Source organism: Pezoporus flaviventris, unplaced genomic scaffold (assembly GCF_033815535.1).
Source record: "Pezoporus flaviventris isolate CSIRO_AGI_PZ_B2104156 unplaced genomic scaffold, CSIRO_AGI_Pfla_v1 ptg000001l, whole genome shotgun sequence".
Lineage (NCBI taxonomy): Eukaryota > Metazoa > Chordata > Aves > Psittaciformes > Psittacidae > Pezoporus > Pezoporus flaviventris.
In genome coordinates this window covers 30,947,728-30,971,555 of record NW_026892549.1, presented here as the reverse complement: position 1 = coordinate 30,971,555, position 23,828 = coordinate 30,947,728, and the positions used below count along the sequence as shown (strand labels likewise).

The 23,828-nt window shown below is 40.3% G+C and overlaps 1 protein-coding gene across 5 annotated transcripts in view; it reads left to right on the top strand.

The window, feature by feature from the left end:
• The window catches only part of ANXA11 (annexin A11), a 192,673-nt gene that overhangs the window by 161,136 nt on the left and 7,709 nt on the right, over positions 1-23,828 (top strand). The window contains exons 2-7 of one of the 5 annotated variants that reach the window (XM_061450431.1): positions 18,610-18,743; positions 20,110-20,475; positions 21,030-21,117; positions 21,508-21,602; positions 22,049-22,162; positions 23,662-23,752. In XM_061450431.1, the coding sequence (XP_061306415.1) occupies positions 18,732-18,743; positions 20,110-20,475; positions 21,030-21,117; positions 21,508-21,602; positions 22,049-22,162; positions 23,662-23,752 (766 nt within the window). In that variant the 5' untranslated portion in view covers positions 18,610-18,731. Of the gene's footprint in view, positions 1-18,562; positions 18,744-20,109; positions 20,476-21,029; positions 21,118-21,507; positions 21,603-22,048; positions 22,163-23,661; positions 23,753-23,828 lie in introns of those variants that run through there. The other 4 variants (XM_061450435.1, XR_009742867.1, XM_061450422.1 and 1 more) reach the window with 4 other exon arrangements.

Below are 23,828 nucleotides of genomic sequence, written 5' to 3'. Positions count from 1 at the left end.
TAGTAAACAGCATGACCCTAATACCACTTATAGCGAATCATAGCTGTTACAATCACTGGAATTACCTGGTGCCAGTTTAGTACAAACCCCCTTGCCCTGTGCAGACTATAATGGAGTACATGAAGTGTCAGAAAAACTGGTTTCACTTTTATTTGGTTTATATTTTCTCAGAAATTCTGTGGCAGGCCAAATATCCTTCAATTGAAAAAGTAAAGGTAATATTTTGAAACATGCTGTTGAAATACAGTATATGCTTGGGTAAGCCTCTTCAGCTTCCTGTGAATTTCTCAGGGAACCTTGCTTTTCTTTGGCCCAAGAGGAAGAAATCCTGTGCTCAACTATTGACTGTTGTTTGAAAATGCTCTGTGATACTGCTGAGAGTTGGATCGCCTGAATTGCTTCATTCTCTATTTCCTGGAGATGGGGTTAAAAAATTATAAAAAGGTAGGCATCTGTGTTTATGTCATATTAAGCTGTACCCAGAAACTTTGTGGGGCTGGGAAGTCATTTATTATGATGAAGCAAACAGTTTAAAATGGTATTGCAAACTGCCACAGTTCACACACAGGGATAAATGGCCATACTAGTACCCATTCAGACGGGTTTCCCAGTTACCCAATTGAATTGCATTCAGAAGTAGTTAAAATACTAGCAAATATTTATCTGTTTTCCCATACTAGGAGCTTAAACTGTGCAGGTGTAGGTGGAGTGTGTCTGCAAGAGCCAGCTCTGTCTGTTCCTGTTATCTAACTCTATTACTTGGAAGGAAATGTTAACTGGAGTTCAGAGTTTGATTTTGCACAAGAACAATCCAAAGCAGGAGATCTAAACAAACTGTAGAAAATCTGACCTGCAAAGGGCTGAACTAGTGACTTCTGTGAGTATGTGTTGCAAGGTGTCAGCCCACCAAACCAAGCTGGGTTAAGTCTGCCAAGCAGTAAAACACTGAGCTATCCAGTTGTAACACTTTAAGAGTTTAATGACAAGTTTATGTTAATACAAAATGGAAACTAAAGCACTTCCATCTGTTACTCCTTGATGAAAGTGTTTATTTCAAGACTATACTCTGCTGCATGTGAAGGGTAATGACTTACGTACAAATGCATGCTCAACACTCCATAGCTTGTATAGCCTGGAGCATAGAATTAGCTCTTATTTTAATTTGAATGTATTTAGTAACACTGGAAGTTGTTCAGGTTGACAGCCCCACAGATCAAAGCTCATAGTACGACTCTTTTGGGAAAAATGTAAAACGTGCACAAAAATTGTTTCAGTAAAAATCCTATGTACTAAAGACCCATACAGGTCTAAGGCCCTTTGATAACACAGTCTGTACAGTCCATCTCAACTTCTAGTTTGGTTCACAAAATGGCAGTATTGTTGCATTCCTTAGGATACATCAAGTCAAGCCATAGGCTGTATCACCTATATGCCAGACTAGAGGCAATGCAGAGTCGTTAAACATTGCTGTCTTCCTGTCCAACAATTGCAACATGAATGACTGGGAAAATGAAGCTGGGCTGCAGAAAGTTCAGTTAAGCTTGCTTCCAGGCAATGGATTTTAGGCAGTAAAATTTTCTCAGGAGTGTAACACAGATTGAGGGTATGCTGTCTCTTAAGTATCATCATGATATGCTAGGATCCTGCAGAGGAACAAGCAGGGAGACAAATACAAGTACATTATATTGTCTTGCAGGAGTCTGGTTTTACTGAAGGCACAGTTATGAACGAAAATGGGTGCATAAAAGAGTTGCAAACTGCATGACTTGGAAACCACATGCAAAAAATGTAAATAAAAACCCAAACAAATGTTCAGGAGTAGCAATAAAACTGAGGAAGGAAAATGAATGCCTTTTGTTGGCTAAAAGAGTGAAAGCATTTGGGAGGCTGTCTTTCTAAATTCTGCCATCAACTAACAGCACGACTGCGAGAGAACTCCAATTCTCATAAGCAGTAGTTGAAAAATTATGCGTACCAGCTCCTTGGGGTCAAAATCAATATAGGCGGTATGTATGTGTACATTCAGAGGATCTGAACCTGATCAATTTCATGCAAGAAGCCTGTGGGGTAACCTGGACTTTTCAGGTTCCAGGCTAGCACTCCCAAAAATGTACCACAGGCTGGCTGGTACTTTAGGTTCCTAGGCTGCCTGAAAGACAGTGTTTTAATATTTTCAGAAATCTTTTACTGTAGCTTTTGCTTGACTTTAGTGTGTGAATTCTCAGGCATTTTATCTTTGAATTTTCACCATGGAATATTTTCGTGAAGGAAATGAAATGCAGAAAAATGGATATGGAAAAAGGAAAAAGGCAGCACTTGTGAAATAAGGTGTGTGGATTTTGTATTGAATTAACATACTAGTTTCCACCATTTGGTTCTAATTTGTGTGCTGTTATGGCACAAATCCACTTGGACAAGTAAGAAGTTGGAACTGAAGTTTCGAAGGGGTGCTAGGAAAATGAAGTGCTTGCAGGAAATGCTGCTGTGATTTTTGTGGGTTCTCCCACAAAGGCTTCTTTCTTTGAATTGGTACTAAGTCAATAGCAGCACAATGTCAGAAAGCAGCATGACCATGCTTGAGATCATATGCAACTCTCACCTACCCTGACACCAAGGATTCTAAGCCTTGTTTGCCTGTCTCATCCTGGCTGTGCATATGCATTTGCTTTGAAATCCTAATACAGAATGACAGTTGTTAATATGAGTGAAAATAAACCTCTGTTCAAAGTGCATAGCACATGAGGTTTGGGGGCTCAGCCCTGGCTAAATACCAGTTTAAATATCAAAATCCTAAAGACTGAAAAAAATAAAAAGGTATCAAATCAAAACTTGCTGGTAGGCTTCCTGTAACTTTAACTGGAGAAAATAACCGTGTTCCTCTCTATCAGCTGCACAGCATGGCTTCTGTGATTACCTTAGGAACTACACGCTGGAGTGGTTCTACTTCCAGGCTAGACATAGGTCTCCTAAACTGAGCTGCCTGAAACCCAGTCTTAAAAGGTATGTATATAATATACATATAATAAATATATGTAATATAGTACTCTATACTGCATGTTTCTGCATACTTTTCCTGTTGTTAACTCTAGGAAAATGGTGGCAAGTACATTCTATTCTAGAAAAGTAGTCAATCCAATTACAACATTATATTTACTTCACCAACTAAACTGTGCTAACAGACTTTTCAGATTAAATGTGTTACAAAGCCACATAGGAGAGTCCTAGTCAGAAATCTTAAGGCTCTTAGATCTAGCCCCCTGGTAGGAATCCATAATACAGCTAAGCTGGTCTAACAAGGATCAAAGAAAGCATGGCTGGAAGTGCAGGGTGGAAAGGAGAGAGGGACTTTCTCCCTTTTTGGCAGCAACTGTACTGTGAACTTCTCTGTTGGAGTATCAGCTGTAATGCTGCTGAAGGTGAATAGAAGTGCACTTTATGTCAAGTTCCTGTTAACACCTCTTTTTATTTTAATAAACTTGAAGGGAATCAATAATTTAATGTGTAAGTTACATTTAGCTCCGTAACTTTGAAATTGACATATCCTCCTTTTGAAAATGCTTTCTAAATTTTATGAAACTATGGTTTTATACATTTGGGGTGACAAAAACTGTCACTTTTCAGGTTATGCTTTGTCACTTGTTTGAAACAAACACCTATGAAGCATTAAATAAAAGTAAGAAATAGTGAGTCAAGGAACTACACAATTACATTGCTGGAACTAGATACTCACCATTGCATAAAATACAAGAGAATGACTTGTAGTATTTAATGCCCCAAATGCTCACTTGTACAGTTATGTACTCGTAAGTCACACATCTCCACAGAAAAAGGAACACAGTAATATACTAAAACTGTCTTGTTTGTTTTTTAAAAGTCATGAGACACTTCTTTATGAAGGACCTATCAAAAGCATGACCAGTATTTACTCTTGCACAAGGGCATCCTATCTTGTATTTTAGTAACTGACGTATCCATGCCATGTAATTCCTTCACACATCTAAAATGCATGATCCACGTGAAACCATTATTATTTCTTCATGTACTTGTTCTTGTGATTCTCACCATCTCAAGTTTTTGCCAAAGAATGTTGTGAAATTCAGTGGTTTTAATGATTTTATCAAGTTGAACAAAGCTGGGGACATGGTTCTCTGCTTTACACTAAAAACAAAGAAAACAAGGGCCTTGCTTGCCACCTGTTTTCTTCTTCCAAGAATGGAGACATGTGCCTTCTTCCAAGAGTGGAAACATGGGTGTCCCTCTCTCCAAGAGCATCAGGAATCCTGCTTCCCTGTAGAGGTGTGTGAGAAACAGAGCAGGAACCCCAACAGCCAGAGAATGTGGCACTGAATGAACAGTGAAGCTTTAATCACAACATTCCTACTGCTAACAAAATTTCCCCCGGTGCTTATTTTTTACCTCAGAGGCAGTCTGGGAATTCAGACTCCATCAAGATGTGTATGGAAGTTAAAGCTGTGGTTTTGGGCTGCCTATGCTTCCAAGTACTGTAAGCACTGTATTGCTTACACTTGGATCGCTTTTCACAGATTTTCATCATTTTGATGAATCTTTACTGATAAAACAGGCTGCCAAAGCTCCTGTAGTGTGATATCTTTTTCTTTTGCTGACAAGAACATTTGCTGCCCATAACAGCTTTTTCAGGAAGAGGGATTTGCTCCAGCTAAAGCTTCTAAGGAGTGTGGGCTTGAAGGTTATCATTCCTGTGGAAAAATTTCCAGAAACAAAGTATGTTAAGCAAATTCCTTACTCCTTAACTGTCTGAAAATGGCAGCTAGTTTGGTTTTCATACAATGATTTCCTTGTCAGAAAAGTATTCCATATGCTGCTGTAGCTAGCCCAGTTTTCTGTTTATGAATGCAGTGTTAGAGGTGTGGGACTTCCAGTCACTCAGGCTGGATAAATAGAGGGATTCATAGAAGTGAGCCAAACAGGGACCTCACTTAAATCTGTGGAACACTGCAATTGACTCCAAACCAAGCACAACCAGGTCTGGAATAAATAATGGGCTGATTGCAGCAGTACAAGCTTCCTCATGCATCCCTTCCAGCCCAGGCATGATACTCAAAGGGCTCTCTACATCAGAAAATAACAGCACTTAAGTTGCAGAAATATGTTGGGTTTTTTTCTTTCCAAATCGTGCTGGAAGCAGAAGCAACCCTTTGTAGAGGTCATAGTGTCCTCATGGGACGGGAGCAGCAGCTCCTCTGAATGGCTCCAAATCTGTTTTAGTCAAAATCACTCTGGTTAGAAAACCTCTCCTGTTACAGCTAACATGGCCCTTTTTGCCTGGTACAACCGAGATATGTTTACTCCCAAGAGGAGCTCTACCAGCGTACTGAGAACACAATGATCCCCGCCCTCCTTTCCATGTGAGCTACTCTGTGGGCACATCTTAATTTTTCCATTGGCCTGCATAGTAAACGTCAGACTATACCCTGCATCTAAACCCATGCTAATGTTCAGCTTTGCCTACTAATCATAAATACCTTTCTCAGTGAGACAAGATCAGCTGTGAATAAATCAATAATTTATGCTAAACCACAATAAGCCATTCTTCAATTGAAACATACATGTTCACCTGCTTTGGACTATTTTAAGTTTAGCTTTCTACAGTTGGTGCAGCCTTGGCCTCTCTGCTGCCAGTTAAAATTCTGGAGGTGGGGGGTGACGGGATTTCTTTTCTTTAGTATTTCAGCGACTGGCCATGATGGTATCTGGAAGCTGTATGGAAGAGAAAACAGCCCTTCCACTGAAAGGAGCTGGTGGGCAAACAGGATGTACGTATGAATGCAGCCATCAGAACCAGTCCAGTTCTAAATGAAATCACCTGATACAGAACACACATATGAGGGAAGCAACCATTGGAAAGGTTCTGAGACTCTGTTCACAAAAATCCCAACTGCAAAGGCAAGTTTATTCCCTGTCCAAGTTGTATAATGCTATGATTCAGTCAGCAGTGTTATTGTGATGTCTGGCAAAAGAAATTTAATTGGAAAATGCTAGGCCTTCTTCATTTTTATTATTTTGTTTTGTATCTCTAAATGCTTCCATGTGAGCAACTTCACTCATCTTTAAAGAATGCATATCAGAAAAAAAAGATGTTTATTGGAACATTTAGCTAGTATGGATTGTATTAGAAATGGTCAATGTGAAAAATCTCCTTCCCCTAAAACTTTTCTAGGATTCTGCTGAAGGAAATATATCGTACATAAAACAAAACGGGGTTTTCTGTCCCACCTTGCGTTGAAAACATCTCTTCTGCATGTCTCATGAGCTACTGGTGAAAGCAGTCAGGACTGAGGTGTTTAAACCTCACGATACGCTGAGTGCTTACACCTCTGACTTCGGCCGTAGCTTCCTTGCTTTGGTTTTGCGGGCTCTGCGTCACCCCTCCCTCAGGGGCGGACGTACCCATAGGACAGCCGCGGCTGCCCGTGTGATGGGTGGAGTTGCTTTATTTTCCTGCTTGTTCTGCTTTTTATGAAACGAACCTCTCGCTGGAATTAACCTTTTTGATAAACCTGTTTTGTGGAACTCGCCCCTTGTTTCCAGGCTGCCGAGGGCCTCCCCAGCGGAGGCCGGGCCAAGGCGGGTGGCCGAAGAACACCACCTCCCTCAAGGACATAGCGCAGGGCCTGAGGCAGAGCAGCGCTTCCCCGCCGCACGGAACAGCTGCCAAAGCGGGCAGGCGGGCGGCCGCTCGGGGCCAGCCGTCCCCATCACCTTTTCCGTTCTCTGTCACCCTTTCCACTACCCGCCCTCGTCTGCTGCTCTCCCGGCCCTCCCTCGCAGCGAAGCCGCCGCTGGAAAGGGCGGAAGGAGCTGCGGCTGCAGCGGGTCCTCCTCCTCCTGCCACTGCGACCGCCCCCCGCCACGCCTCGCAACGCTACCGGGGTCTGAGGGTGGAGGCGGCTGCAGCGGCTCCCAGGGACCCTTGGTAGGACTCCAGGTAGGAATCCCGGGGAGAGGCGGGACAGGGCGGGGAGAGGGGCGAACGGCGAGCGGTATCCTATGCCTGGGCCGTTGTCCCCGGGGTGCCGGGGAACTTGTGTCCGCCTGGACGGGGCGGCGGGACCCGTGGAGCCCTCGGGGTGACGGATATCGGCCCGGGGCGAGAGCTGCCCGGGGGCTGGTTATAGGGGCAGGTCGGGACCTGCTGCGGCTCCTCAGTTCCTAGAAAGCTGTTCTTCTTAGGCAAGTGAGGTGGTTTCAGAAGAGAGTGTTTTGCTCCTGTAGTTGCAGTTCCATTCTTTGCCTGTATCCGTAGTTTATCTTGAACTTTAATTTTGATGTGCATGGTAATGAGGAATAAGCCTAAGACGGTAGTCTTGTCATAGCCATTACACAGTGTTTGTTTTTTTTTTTTTTTACCAAATATCCCTTTCTGCAAACTGCGTGTAGTGTACTTTTTACTTTTTCTTATGCTATGTCTACTTAAAGTGTCTGAAAACCAAAACTTGAAACTCTTGTTATACCTTAGCCATTCATATGACAGAAAATAACATAAACATCGCAGTATTCAGAAAAGCAGATTTTCTCCCTGTCCACATCCTGTTCCTGGAGAGACTTGGCAGTGGGGAGAATTTTCTCTGGCTATTTTTTCCTTGTTTATCAGATTAACAGTAGTTCCTGGTAGCCTTTTCCTGGTAAGGAGGAGCAGCTGAGGGAGTGGCAGAGGCGTGCAAAGCAACTCAACTAAAAATGGGGACAGATGCATTGAGGCAGAAAGACCTGAGGTGGAGGAGTGTAGAGAAAACAGACTGATGAGTAAAAAAGTGCTGGCGCAGTGTGTTTTGATGAAGGAGCTGAGTAGTGGGGTTTGATGCGTCTGAAAGCCTTGCTGCTGTAGGAGCTGGGGGATTCATTCCCTGACAGCCCCCCAGCAGACACTGTGTTCTGCAGTCAGTTCTTTCCTGGAGTACACATGGTAACATCAGAAACGGTACAAAACCGGTGTGAGTGGATGGCTGATGTAAAGTCTGAGCACATGAATGCTTTCCCTGCAGCTTGGCTGTTTCTATAATTTCCTGGGTTTTGAGCTGCTGTAAGAGTCACGCGGAGCGCTCTCCTCCCACTGATGCAGCAGATAACATGCAGTGGGCATTGCTTCCAGACCTCTGGCCTGGTCCCCGCTGTATTGCTGCTAATTTTTTTCTTCCTGAAAGTGCCTGTGTGGCTAGTCTTGTGAATTCTTCCTGTCCACCCCCAAAGTACCATATGTAGTACAGTGTAACATAGCTAATAAAGATTCAGCAAAATTTTAAAGGGCCTAATGAATTTATGTCTACATCAGCAAGAATATTTATGTACCTTTCTTTTGCCTGAGCTCAGTATGAGGTTAGGAGCCAAAACATACCTGTGAATCTGGATGTCAGTTTCTGGGGTAATCATGGCACTCGTTCATATGCCATGTCACTTCTTTAGCTTGTTCTCTATAGTCACAAGAAGTTTTGAATCATCAGACTGAAAATTCTGTGAAATGTCAAAAGTCACAGATATAATGAAGCACAGTGGAATGGAGATACTTCATGGAGATATTTATGTAGTCAATAGAGTATACTAAGGAAAAAAACGTTGTAGAGACTGTAGTGTTAGCTAACAACTTCAAATCCATCATCTGATCTACTACAAAAAGTCCAGCCAAAAAGTCTGTCTAGTTTGAAGGTTACAGGGGATGCTGTTTCCTAGACCTCTAGCAAGTTTCAGAAGATGGACCATCTAGAGGGTCTGATAAATAACATTGCATTAATCAGAGCTGAGATAGAGCTGATCTTAGTTCTTTGATAATAATCCAAGGGTAAAGGAAGGAAGCTATAGTTAAAACAGTTGTAATCAAAAAGAGCAGGTGCTTTAATGGTGGCTACAGAATTTGTAGCCACCATGGTGGTACCATCATGGTATTTGAACAAATCAAAAGTTTCATTTGTTTTTAGCCAAGGCTCTGTGTAATCAGCCGTAGACTTTTCTGTCAGCTTCAAACGGAAGTTAGAAGCTTCCCTTGAATTAAGTGTACAACTGAGTGACAGCACTAATGTAATTTCTCATGTTGGCTGTATGTAGTGACTTTTGTTTTGGGTTGTTTTTGAAGAAGGTAGCAAAAGCCTTAAAAAAAAAATAAAAGGCTGCATGTTTATGCGTCTGTGAGCAACTTTCAGCCATTTGAAACTTGTCGTGCACTGAAGTGAGGTGATCCCTTTGCTTCTGCTGTTGGCAGTTGATCTGAAAGCAGGTGTGTTTGATGTAAATGCTGAATATCCTTCAGGCAGCTTTCCGAAAGTGGCAGACAAGTAAGCCAGAGAGCAGGCGGAAGTATATAGAGTGTGTACTTTTCTTGTTGTTCCATGTTCCAGATTTTATCAGAGCTTACTAGTAAATCTTGGTTAAGAGGTTAGATCCTGTCTGCAGCAAGCCTGGAGTCAGTTACAGGTCAGACTAGGGACTTGCACAACCTCACACAGTCCTGCTACCTGGCTGTCCTTCTCAGATATTACTTCTTTTTTTTTTTCCCCCTTATATGTTGCCTGTTTAAGAGAGAAGATACTGTTTGGTAATAGGGAAGGTTAAAAGTACCTCTTTTTTTATATATATATATATTTTTAACTACAAAGCATGGTGTGTTTTTTGGTTTTGGGTTTGTTTTTTTTTGCTGGGGGGGTTGAGGCCATTGGGAAAGTGTCACAAATAAGTTGCACTGAGCTAAAGCTAGAACAGATGTTGTCTTGGGGAAGCACTGGACTTCACAGTTTCCTTCCTTCTTTGGAGCTATTAGTTGGCATTCATTTCATCATTAGGAGAGGTGGGCCTCTGATTCAGGCTTTTGAATCCCAGCTTCTGTCAGGGTTTAGAACTGTCAACTGAATTATTCCATATTAAAGATCCACATGAGTTTTAAATCTTCACAAGGCCTCTGTGCTAAACTTTACTGTAGCCATTCAGTCAATGTGCGCGTGAAACAATACTCACTGTAAATTTATGCATCTCATTCACGTTCCCAAAGACATCTGGCTTGGGTAAAAAAGCATGTTAGATTTCTAACTTTGGTCTAGCAAGTTACTCTAAATTAAGTGCTTAAGTTGCCTAAAGCAGATAATGTGAATATCTGTTTTATTGTTGCTAGAGAGAGCAATGCCAAGTTTGGAAAATTGCCCTCATTATATAAACGCTGCCCCTATCTATAGTCCAAATAACTGGTTACTGGCTGCACTTGACAATGTTTTGAAAATACTGAGTTTTCCATTAGTTGAGAGAATAAATGTATCTCACAAATATTAGGATTTAAGGGAGGAAATCCACTTATTTTTCAGTAATAAGCTTTAACAACTAAAGCTTGCTGATCCCATGCATGAACTGGATTTGTACACCATAGTCTTGGTTTCTCTTAACTTTGTTTATGGTGGTTGTGAAATATCTGGTTTTCTAGTTTACTACACTAAATTGATCCATCCTTCTATAAGTCAGTTCCTGGAAAGAATTAATCCATCAGCTGCGAGTCAGTATTTCTGTATAGACAGGGATGAATGAAGTGTGTCCACTTGCTCACTGATGAGTAATAATCTTTTAGCATTGCTGGACAGCTGTGCGTGTAAGCCCTTCATTGTGTAGAAAGCATGAAAGCTGTCAACTTTAAGAGAAAGTATTTACACACTTGTATTTACCTCTTTGTCAGCTGGGGAGGCCCAAGGCTGTCAGCCTGGTGCAGAGCACAGAGGTTTTGTGAGCAACATAAGGTAAGTCCAAAGAGTTTTTTACCTAGGGTCCTGTGCAGGTCCTGTAAGAGTGCCTTTCTTTGTGCAGTTGTCACTTGAACAGCTTGGTGTTATTCACCTTTTTCTGCAGCCCAAGCAATGTAAATGTAGGAAATACTGGCACAGGGCCTAATGGAAAACTTTCATTATCCTTTTGCTCCTCCATAGATCTGGGGAATGCTGGAGCTCTCCACTTTTGTAGCGGGGCCACTGCGTGGGTCTGCACTTCAGGCTTGGGCATAGCAGCTAATTAAAAATTGATGGCATGAAATGAACAATTGGGTATTTTTCTAGTAAATGTTTTAGAGTACTGAATGTTACGCTATTGCTTTAGTTCTGTAGGATTTCCCAGAGTGTACTTTGTGAAATGGGGTAATTGGTATTTACCTATTCTGACTTCACTGATGATATAAAAGTTTGTTCTTACATGGTAGAACTTAAAATAGATGACTATAAATACCTGAGCCATTAGTCAGTTGAGAACATGATTCAGACTATTTATAGGTTGACTGGTTTTTTTGCAGCAGATAATTTTGTATGTCAAGTTCTAAGTAGAAAAACATTCTATTATTTCTTCAAATATAAACCTATTCCAGTATTATTTCTTGCTTGTTGTGTTGTTAGGAAACTGTCCTTATCTGTGTTTTCATTTATGTTTTGACTGTCTGTATTGTAAATATTCCAAAGAGAACACTGCAAGAGTGTGCTACAACAGGAAACATTTGAGTCAAAGCAGAGCAGGAATCCAAAGTGAAGTTAACCTTCTGGAATTAACTCATGTTTTTGCTGCATGTGTATCTTCAGAGTCCATGTAACTCAATAAAGTTCACTGGGATTTGTTGTTTGTGGTATATATATAGGACCTATTATGTAAACCCCAAAAGGTCTGTGATATTCCTAAAAAAGTTACAGATGCTGAATGAAACTGTATGCCTGGGGAGTAAATGTTTAGCTACGCAAGCAGGATCTCAACAGTGATGAAGTGCTGCCACTGAGTGGTAACACTGTACTGCCTTTTTCCCTCTCCCCTGCTGTCTGCTTGGTTTGGACCACTAACGCAAAGGTCAAAACCAAGCCCAGAAATATACTTCCTTCTGTTCAGCCGTTTGCCATCTCTGTGGTTCAGTGCTGGTGAATGGTGTTACATTGCCATCTCCAGCAGACCAAGGTCCAGCAACTAGAATATGAGGTTGGTCTGCTTTCCCTTTCAAATTTTGACCCTCTGTGAAGGATGTGGGTCTTGAGTTGTTGAGGACAATATGCTTGAGCTGGCATGGATGTGTCTCCTGAAGGAGACAAGGAGGCTGGTTATTGGAGTTTTTGATGCCTATTTGCTCCTCTGGCATGGCAGATGCTGGTTATTATTACTAGGTATTTAAGGAATTCTGTCATGAAGTGGCTTAGTTGCCTGTTACATCGGAATTGTCCTTTGTAGGCTTCTGAGCTCTTAGTTGAATGAGGTGTAATTTTTGTTTTGCTTTCTTACTAGCCAATGAAAGGTATTAGTTGTAGGTCAGAGTGAGTCATCTGGTAAATTCCGTGTGGACTAAATGATCTCAGAGGAGGAAGGGAAACCCAGTCTACTAAATTACTTTTCTTGTAGTCAGACGAAGGCAAGGCAGGGAGTCACATACATAAAAAACTCAATGGAAAACCAAATTGCAGGGCTTTTTTGTCTGTCAGGATGGAAAATATTACATCTGGTGCAGGAGAGAACAACTTCTATGCTGCAGTGCGTAAGTCAAAGGTAAATCTTGCTCAGGCTGGTACAGTATCGGTTAGCTAGCATGATGCTGACTGTGGCTTGCCCTTGTCTTGTAAAAGCACAGTGGTGGATGACTCAGCTCACCTCTGATAAAAATCCACAGCATATTGTAAGGTGACAAATTCTCTTCTGCTGGTTTCACAATCAGGGGTCAGTCTTGGAGCAGGTTCCGTAGTTTATAGCTTTAGGCATCCTTTTGTAGTACATCCTGGTAATTAACCTGGAGGGAGGAGTAGAGGCCAAAGGTTGACTTTACTCAGTGTTCCCTAGGAAACAGGCATAATTAAACAGATTATTTTGAACAAATTTAGGTCATGGTCTTTTCATCCTTTTTTTTTACCCTCAAATTATTGGACCTTGACATAGCTGGAGCCTGAACAACAGCCACTAAAAAAATTCCAGGGATGGGTATGAATATAGCTGCTGAGCTTATTTCTTTTGCACCTTGAATCAGAATTTTTCCGTCAGTTTTAAGATTTTATTCTTTACTTTTGCCATGTTAGTGTAATGTGTATTTTTATCTCCAGTTGTCATTTTCTGCTGTGCTGTGACTAAGAAGAGCTTATTTTAAGATTCCCATTGAAAGTATATTGTCTATTTAATCTCTTATGAACAGGTCTGCTCTCTCTTAGCTGCCAAAGCAACAGGAAAATGCTGCCTGAGCAGTTCACGGCTTGCAATATAAATTGAGATAGCAGTGTCCATTACAGGAGTAAAAACCTCAGATCTTTATTTAGAGTTTTGAGGTGGACCTCCAGGGTGGGAATGGGGAGAGGACTTTAACAGTCTTTGTTCTGTATTTCCTTCAGGGCACTCCCTCTTTCTGTGTGTGGTTTGGTGATTTGGATTTTTTTTTTTTCTCTTATGTGCAACTTTTTTTCATGGCTGAGCGAACACAGATCTTGCTGTTCCTTCCACACAGTATTTATATAGCAGGGTGGACTTGTGCATGTTCTGTTCCTGGCCTGTGTTACCACTTTGCTGTCAGCAAGCAAGTGCTGCTCATCACCAACAATTTTAGTAAAATGCTATGAATGTAGCAGAAGAAATTTGGGAAGGTGGGCTTAGAAGATAAAATAGAGACAAGGTTATGGGGATGGTTGGGAAGTTTAACTTAGAGGAGTAAATATTTGCAAAGTTAGAGAAGTGTCCAACAGAGCCTTGATGAGGTAGAGAAGAGGTACTGATGAGGGAAGTTTTTGAATATAAGAAGTCAGTGTGGTTTTGGATCAAACCAGTGTGGGAAAATTTCCCCTTGGAAAAGTCCTGGATAAGTGCAGCATTTGAAAGAAGCAAGTGGAATATTTTTATGTACATATAGTAACATTTTTTCAGATTGCCAGTGAAGTTAGCCATTATTTCTCAACTTCAGCTTTAATTGCCAAAAGACTCTTTCACTTTTTTCCTTTCCCAGTTTGAAAGGAACGTTCTACATAGGATTAAAAGCAAACATACCAACCCTGCTAAGAAAAATGCCTATTCCATTGCTCCCCACTCTCTACCACAAGAAAAAACAAACAAAAACAAAACCCCACGCCTTTCTGCCTTAAATTTGTACACAGAGCTTATTGAAAAGGCATCTTATAATTTTGGGGGCAGTATCCTGTCATTATTGTATTTACACAAGCTAAAAAGAAACAATTATGGTTGCATATGGTAAAAAAAAATAATTTAAATGCTGTAATAATTTGTTGACGTTATCCATATTAAGAATGTGGGTTTTCTTGTTTGTTTTTGAATATCTTGAGTAATAATCTTTTTTATTCTTTATTTTAGTACCATGGCTGTGTTTATTGCATAAATCAAATTACCAATGTAGTGAGGCTCTGAAGTGCCCAGCTGCCTTCTCTGGCTTTTGATTGACTTTTTGTTTTGGTGATGATGGAGTTGTTTAGTGTTTGGTTTTGGTGATTTTTTTTTTAATTTTTTTTTTTTTCCTGGGCTCTCTCACTTCTGTGCGCATGTACATTCCCAGAGGCAGTGGGGGAGCGGAGCTGGCAGCGTGGGCATTGCAGGCATCAGGCTGAGCCTCTTCTCTGCTGTGTGCCTATGACATCCCAACATGTGGCTGGGGCCTGGTGGCTCCCTCCTGCAGTCAAGCATGCAAACTGTTAAGAGCATGAAGCACCAGGAGAGTGGAAGCTGCCTTCTCTTTTTCTGTCAGAGGGGGAGAATATGTGTTTTGCTTTCAGCTCTAACCAGAAATGTTGGTTTTGATTTTTGGCCTCTAAAGCTTGGAGTCTTAATGGTCCTTGGGTGGGTAACAGCAGGCATTGCCTCCAGCAATTATGATTCCTTTGGGATAGCAATATCTTGCATGTGCTGTTTGTATGTGTTTTACAACCTGAGTTTGTATCTATTTTAATAAAATGTTTAGCTTTACCATGCTCATGATTGAGTTGCAGTGAAGTGCAGTATCTTTTCGAAGATGTTCAGGCTGGGACATTGTCTCTCTTAGAGCGTTGAAGAAGATCCGAGGTAGCTGCTACTGTACCTTCATGCTATCGATGTTAGTGAATATTCAAAAGTAAAAATTCATTGTTTTGCTCAACAGTGGATGGCAGGGATGAACCAGTGAAGACTGTTCCCCAAGATTTAGCTTTAGCATTATAAAGTGGACACGCATAGGAACCAAATCTTACTGTAGGATATGCATCAGGGAATAACGCACCTGGAAAAATAAGTTTGCTCTCACTGGTGTGTGCTGTGTATGCTGTTTGCCCTCCCTTATGTATATTGAACAAGTAATTGTATGCTGGGTTTGGTGCTATAGGTTTTAGCACTGTGTTTGCATTTGAAAAATTCCCCAGAGTTTAGTCATGTAGAGAGGTGCTTGTATAATCAAAAGCTTGTCTCTTCATCTATAGCAGCTGATCTGATGCTACTTCTTGCAGCAGACTCTTCTCTCTCAAGTGGAAGAGTGACAGTTTTGTAGGTAGTGGTGTTATTTTGAACTTTTGAGAATCCACTCTGGAACGTTTAGGTTTTTCTTAACGTGGCCCTGTGTAGAGGTGGTAAAAACAGCCTTGATATTTAAGTTACTCTAAAACTCCTAGACTGCAGTGAAAGATCTCATTGAAAACTGAGTCTGAAGAGAATGTGGGAAAAACATTTACTGTGTTGTGGAGAGCATCTTCTAACCATCTATTACAATATAAAAATTTCTGTGAGCTAGATATAACCTGGTTATGAACGGTGTCATGTGAGCTAAACTGTAGTCTGTTCTTTCACTTGAATATGCAGAGTTGGGCCAAGATGGTTTTGAGTGGCTTTGAATTCCCAGGACCTTTTTTGAGGTTTATAGGTGGCTCTTTATGATAGACAGTTTACTGATTTAATGCCCGATTCTGTAAAATGTCAGCAAGTTTCCCAGCTGTGTGTCCTGCTTGGCCTCACATGGAGAGGTGGGTGAATTGTTAAATCTGTTACACCCATCAGAAAAGGGGGTAATGGTTATACCTGTGCCTGACCCCACCTTGCACTTCTGTTTGTAGGATGAATGAGTGTGAACAAATGGCATAAATGGAAGGGCGGTGCTTGAATTTGCATGCCCAGAAATAATTATTTTCCTGTTAAAAGCATCCTTTATTTACTGATAAAGAAGTTTTTATGCTGAGAAACTGCTCATTTATGTTAGACGCTCTAAATACTGGAGTAGAGGTAAGGTAGGGGTTTTAGTTATAGTCTGCTCTGTTCATTGCGGTTTTTGTTCATTCATTTCTCTCTCTTTAAATCTAAATGAGTACATGTAGCATGTACTCCAAAGAGTTTTTAAATAAATGGAAGATTTTCCTTTAAGAAAAAGAAAAAATATTTTCCAGTTCATCTGTTGCTATGCAAAGGAGCCATGCAAACCAGAAAGGGAAGTTTAGCATGATATTGCAAAATGATAACAGTCCCAGGAAAACAGCATTCCCCACAACCCAAACCAAACCCAAAACAAAACTTCACAGCTGAAATCCAAAACACAGAAAAATGAGCCAAGTGCATAAGGTAGTGCTTTAGGGGAAAGAAAGGAAAGGGGTACTCTTTGCGCAGCAGTTTAAAAATAGACTGAGAATTGTCACTAAAGATAGCTTTGAAAAAATTAAGACTGATTGTCCTTCATCTGGAACAATCTCCCTTTAGTTACTTTTACCATTCTTCCTGATAATTATTAGGTTTTAAAATGAGGTTTAATGCATTCTGGAAATGAAGTTTTGTTTTGTCCTTCTTGTAGCTTTCCTTTTTGACCTTTGCTTCTGTTTTGGAGCTAATGACTTTGTGCACTTCTGTGCTGACAAAGGCACTATCCACCAATTTGTTCTGGTCCTTTCAGTAAGCCTTTCCGTAAACCTTTATGGCAATGCTGTAAGCGTGAGGTGTAGCCCTTCTCCTTACTCTGACCTTGCCCTTTTGCAGACATTTGCATGTAAGTGCCTTCTAACAGTTCTCATAAAGTTACTCAATTGAAGATGTGGCTTGTTTGTCAGATGATGTTCTATTCTTGATTAAGAAGACTGTTCTGTATAGGTTATAAACTTCTGGAGACTATAATAGCATGATGAAGTAAGCATTTTCAAGTAATACATTCTTAACAACATAATAGACTGAATAATAAGTAGTCAGTGAAACAAATAAAAAAATAGTCTGAGGAGTGACTCTATAACTACTGAGACACCTGAATGTGTTTATTGGTCCAGCAGAAGGTAATAGGAGGAGATTTCCCAGGGAAAAGCCTGTGCCACTTGGGCAAAGTATGTATGCATTTTGGGAACTGGCTACTGCAAACATGTTGCCTGTTAATTTTGTGTGGTGTAATTAGGGAGACATTACAGAAGGTAACTGTATCACACATAACTTTTCAGATCTTTGCGATGAGTTACTTTGGCTATCCCCCAGCGGGTGGACATCCATCAGCAGCCCCAGGTAAGTTGTTTAGATGAAGTAAACGTTAAACAGCTGTGGTGGTCCTATCTGGAGTGGAAGGATGGCATGGATGAAGAAGGAGACTGTGGAAGCTTTTCATGAGTTACGAAAACTTTCTGTGCTCTCTTGTTAAATCCTATTTTATCTTTGGTGGGGATTCTGGTTTATATGATATGGGTGGTCTACCATGTGCTCATATGAAGTCCATTTTCATTCGTCTCAAATGAAGCACACAGCACTAGGGCCTGGTCATAATTTGGCCAAAATCAATAAATGTCAGTCTTGTCAGTACTGATTCTTGAAGATGGCTGGTGAGAAAAATGAGTTTGGAAAGAAATCAGTCACATACTTTAAGAGCATATTCAACAAAAAAAGTAGGGCTTTAATTATGACATTATTCTTAATTCACTGTTCTTAGGCAGATGGTTGTATATGGAAGGGAGAGGACTGGTGAAAAGTGTATCAATTATAATAATATAAAGCTGATGCCTGGTATCAGGGTGAACTTCACAGTTGTCAGTAATGAACTTCACAGTTGTTGGTATTGTTGGCAGAAAGAAAGGCCTGGAGTCATGTGGGTGTGGTGAAATGTGGAGTTAGGCAAGTGAACTGAGGAAGTGGTAGCAGTGTACCGTGAGAAGCCAGACTAGCCTGGGAGGATAAATCCAGTTTCTCTGCAGGATTTATCCTCCCAGAACATCCCTCTGAATGTTCTGGCTTAGTTAGACTGCTGTGCAGAGAAGACTGTATTGCTGTGTGCAGCTGAGCTTTGTAATGTGGGTATCTGTGAATGTATTGTATCATGCTCTGTAGGTATCTCATATTAGGAGCCTAAAAAGAATTAATATAATCTTCCTACTGGAATACCCAGACAAATTTGTAGATTAAGAGAAACTACTCTCTAACCAAAACATGATGTTTACAGTGTTAACTCTTGAATGTTAACCTTGAAATATGCTTAGAGTTGTTTTAAATGAGAACTTTATACATTCAAAAGTAACTAATGTGGTTAGAAATATCGAGTGAGGTTTCCCTTTATATCATTATTGCACTGCTACCCTTCACCTCTTCAGTTGAGTTTCCTTCTCCCAAACTGCTAGTGTTGAACAGACTTTATATTAGAAATATAAGTAGTGAAGAATGAGTTTAAAAAGGTTTAGTTTCTTGTTTCAGGACAGCTGTGTTTGATTTCAGGTAGCAGTCCTGGGGGTGGTGCTGCCTGTCCACCTTTAAATCCACCTCCAATTGGTCTAGAAAATGTGGCTGGCTATGCCACTCAGTTCCATCCCAACTACATGGCTGGAATGGTGAGTTTTCTTTCATTTAGTGTACTTTACTGTGACTTCCTTGAGTGCAAGATGTGTTTCTGGCATTGTCACTGAGAGGTTCATCACTTGAGTTCTGTGCTTTTATGTCTAGTCTGTTTAGGTGTTGAGCATTCAATATCATCTATTGAAGCAAATGATTACCGCAAGCTATTCCTTTACTTTAGGAAACGAGACCACTAGTTAAATGTTGATTTAAGAGCCTAACTTCAAAAGTCATGGGTATAAAAGTAATATAACTGTTTATAAATATATAAATATAACAGGAATAGGAGAACAGACTGTTGACAAGTGTCCATTGTCAATATATTCACGTTGACAAACACAGTCCGAATTTTGCCTATTACCTGGGTTTTGGTCAGTCTTTGTAAGGAGCAAGGCTGTGCAATTTGAGGTATCAGTGTCTCATTCCTGAAAAGAATATGGGATCAGCTGTCTCCTACAAGCACTGCTGTTTAACAGATGGCAGTAAAAACCTTCTACATTGATTGAAGAAAATGCAGACATTTCCCATGTGACTTTTTTCATAGAGTATAAGCGAGTGACACTTCTGACAACTTAGTCTTCAGAAAGCTGTTATGCTGCATAACAAATGCACAGTTTGTAGGAAGACATTTGCATTACAGATGCCTTTCTGATGCAGATTACATTAAGTGATTTGGCAGCCAGCAGTCAAACTGAGCAACAAATTACCTAGGGTGCACAGTGCAATATCTGCAGCAACTAGCTTCTGTGGTCACTGCAGTCATCAAATGTCAGTCCGTCTGGTTCCCCTATAGAAGAGGGTCTGAGTATGTCATGGAAGATGGTATTGCATGTCGAGTGGAGTATCTTTGTGGCAGTTTCTGCAGATGTCTTTCCAAACATAGTCCAGGAATTTGCTCGTTGTAAACTAACTACTAATGCATCTAGTGCAGCCAGGGATTGCTCGTAGTAAATCCCTGCACTCAGATGATGCTGTGGTCATATAAGGCAGCCATGGACAGAGAAGGGATAAGCAGTTTTGTGTTGCTGGGATTAATTGGTGTAAGTTCTTAGAATAAGGGGTGGTGGCTGTTGGTGCTGTTCTGTGTGAGTGGTATGTCAGGCTGGATGCAGTGGCAGGTATGTGACTGTTGGTTCTTCTTCTTCGTGTATGGAAGCCAATGATTACAGTAAAGTGAGAGTCAATGGAACACGGGTTGTTTTCACATCTTGTATGCTAGTAAGACATAAATGCAAAGTTTTCTGTGGATTTAGAGCTACCTATCTGTGTTGGAGGAGGTAGGTTGTATTGTATTAAGCCCATTAGTGAATCTCTACTGTTTGTATACCTTCCTACCTTTTGCTTTATTTGCTGTCATTGCAGGCATCCAATCTGGCAGGGGCCTTTGGTGGAACATATGTACCACAAGGCGTATATCCTTCAATACCTGGAGGTTATCCCCCAGTCCCTCCAGGTGGCTTTGGGCAACCTCCATCAGGACAACAGCCTGCTTATGGAGGGTATCCTCCACCTGGAGGAAATCCACCATCAGGAATGCCATCTTATCCAGGATACCCAGGTGGCCCTGTGCCAGGCCAGCCCACACCACCACCTATGAACTATCCAGGACAACCACCAGCAACTTACTCAGGGCAGCAGCCCATGCCAAATTATCCACCAGGCCCAGCTGTGAATCCATCTGTGCCCTCTTATGGAGTAAGTACAGTGCCTACAATCCCTCCTGTAACAGTAAGAGCATCAGTGCTGCTGTTTTGAGATGCGATCGTATATGTGTTTCTGCACATTTTCTTTGTGTATATGAATATAAACTGGCTATAAAATTGAAAGAATAAAACCCCCACAACAACAAACCCAAAAACAAAACCCATGAAAAGAAGTTTGACTAAAGAGATAGGTACTTTCCAAAGGCAAGCAATATAGGCTCAGGATTTGAAATAATTGCTGGTTTACCATATTGTCCAAGAAGAAAGGTTTGATATGAATTCAAATGTAGTGAAATCTGCCTTCCCTAACTTAACAAAGTATTGCCAGTTGTATATACAGTTTCATCAAAACTTAAATTAATTGGACAGCATATTTGTATCAGTGAATGTTCATGACCTTCCATTTTCTCATAATTTGGAAATAGAAATTCCAGATTGTTTCAGGTAGGGTTTTTTTGAGTTTTCTCTGTTACTTCTCTAACGTGAAGAAAATTGGTTCTAGTGGTCATCTTTACTAGGTACTAAAACAGTCTTTAACTGATTAGCATTAATATGCAACTCAACTTGATCTTATTTTAGCATGTAAACCGAGGCACAATCACTGAGGCACCGGGATTTGACCCTCTGAAGGATGCAGAAGTCTTAAGGAAGGCCATGAAAGGATTAGGTGAGCAGTCTAGTCTTTTTTTCATATAAAAGAAGGGTTGCAGCTTTGATTCAGCACTGAGCTTTCTCCATTGTTATGTATGTACTGAGTGGGTTGGTTTACATGCGGTTGTCCTTGGTAATAAGAAAAATTATTCATTTAGGCATAAACAACATCATGAGTTTAGTATTTGGCGTTGGGCTTGGTTTCTTTTTGTATTTGTACTGTGTTTGTGATTGGGAGTAGAGGTTGATGTTCTGTGGTCATAACACAAGAACAGATACTGTAGATGAATTAAAAGCATACATGTCCTTCAGATGGCTTTAGACAGGATAGGGTCAAATGAAAACAGAGAGTTGAGTCCTGACATGACATGCATGCTTATTCTGTGGTGTCTGTGTGTGTGTATAGGAACTGATGAGCAGGCGATTATAGATTGTCTTGGAAGTCGCTCAAACAAGCAACGGCAACAGATCATCCTGTCCTTCAAAACAGCTTATGGAAAGGTAAATTCATCATGAGAACAGAAGGAAGAAGAAATAAGAGCCTTCATTCCTTCATTGGAATTTAGAAGACTTAGTGTTTGGAAAAAAAGATTGAAAGTTGCTTAAGGGAAAGGAGGTTCACAAATCATAGCCTGTTTAGGGTTCTGCTTTTACTTACTCTTGACTTTTTTCATGCAGTGTTTCAAATGAAATACATAAAGCAATTTCTTTGCTAAATGGTTCCTTTGACTCTTTGGTCTGTTCAGTCAATTTAATTGGACCTTAGTTACCTAGATGTACATGTTACCTTATGCTGGGTTTAGTGTTGTTAAGTGGAAAAGCTTTATTTGGAGACAAATTATTGATGCTTATACATAAAAAATTCTATTTAAAATGCACAATTTTGGTCCTCACTACGTCAGCTTTGGTCTTTATGCAACTTTTTCCCTGTTTTTACTTCTTATTAGGATTTGATCAAGGATCTCAAGTCTGAGCTATCAGGTAACTTTGAGAAGACAATCTTAGCAATGATGAAGACACCTGTCATGCTTGATGCTTATGAAATCAAGGAAGCTATAAAGGTTTGTGTAGGAGATACAAGTTTAGTAGATAGAGGAAATAGTTGAGCTGATAAAATTTTTGGTAGTCATTTAAAAGCTTGGATTTACATCCCCTCCTCTCTGTCCAGATATTGAACCCACTGCTTGTCTGACCTGTACTCCATTTCTTGGAGTTACATGATGGTAAAATTGAGAAATATTATTCCCATAGGTTAAGGATAAAGACTATTTGATATGTTTGTGTTGTAACAAAAATATATTAGTAAATAAATACACACAAAAAAAGAGGCAGAAACTGAGTTCTAACAGTCTCTACAGTTCATTTATTATATAGTCTTGAGTAGGCCACTGAGGCAGCCATCTTCTAAGCCAGCCACTGCATCTTTATTTCTGGGGTTTTGCTTTGAACTGTGATGGAACTGATTATGACAATGCTTAACTTACAGTTGACAGCGACTTTACACTCAGTGCTCAAGAATAGTTCAGTAAACTGTGCTCATAAAGATTTTGGGAAGGGTGTATATTTTTGTACTTATCTTTTCCCTCAGCTCAAAAGCGTATTTTCCTAGCCCGTGCTGAACCTCTTCTAAAATACTATGGAAGTATCTGAAGGGGGCTTATAAGGATGCTGGGGAGGGACTATTCATCCCCAGGGGATGAGGGATTGTAGTGGTAGGACAAGGGGTAACAGGTTAAAACCTAAAGAGGGGAAGTTTAGATTGCATATAAGGAAGTTCTTTACTGTAAGGGTGGTGAGGCACTGGAATGGGTTGCCCAGGGAAGTTGTGAATCCTCCATACTTGGCGGTGTTCAAGGCTAGGTTGGACAGAGCCTTGGGTGATGTGGTTTAGTGGGAGGTGTCCCTGCCCATGGCAGGGGGGCTGGAACTGGATGATCTTAAGGTCCTTTCCAACCCTAACTATTCTATGATTCTGTGATTGTATACTTCCTCTTTAAAACAGTGAAACTATTTTATATACATTTAGGGGTTTCTAAACATTTAGGATTTTAAAATAAAGATAATGAAACATTTGTATTTCAAGACAATGTTTAAATGAAGGTGAAATGAATATTTAAATTTCTGAGTCAATACATATATTTACATGTTCTTTGGCCACAGTTTTCAAGTAGCTAAGAGGATGAAATAATACTTACTTCATTGTAATTGCAACTGCTATTTATTAGTGAACGAACCCAGGACAACCTATTAGAATTAAAATCACTGATAATGCTAGAAAAAAAAAATGATTAAAATGCCTGAAATCTGGGGTGAAGGATGACATTTTAGAATGAAGTTTTGTTTTCATAATTATTTTAATTATCTATTCAATTTGTATCTTTAGTACTTCTCTGTCTTGGAAATATAAGTAACGTTTAAACTACTTGCTTTGACTTCCTGTGTAAAAAGATTATATTTTGAGTTGTATTTTGTTGTTTAATTTTATTGCATTTCTTTTATACTAGGTTGTGGAATTAAGACGAGAATCTGAAGTGTGTTTTTTCCTTATGCTTTCTTTCAGGGCATTGGCACAGATGAAAATTGTCTCATTGAAATCTTAGCTTCTCGCAGTAATGAGCATATTCAGGAACTCAACAGGGTCTACAAAACAGGTTAGATTTATTACAGTTCCATTACAGATTTCTTCCTTTTCTTCTTAATCACTGCCTGTAAACATAAAGTTAGAAA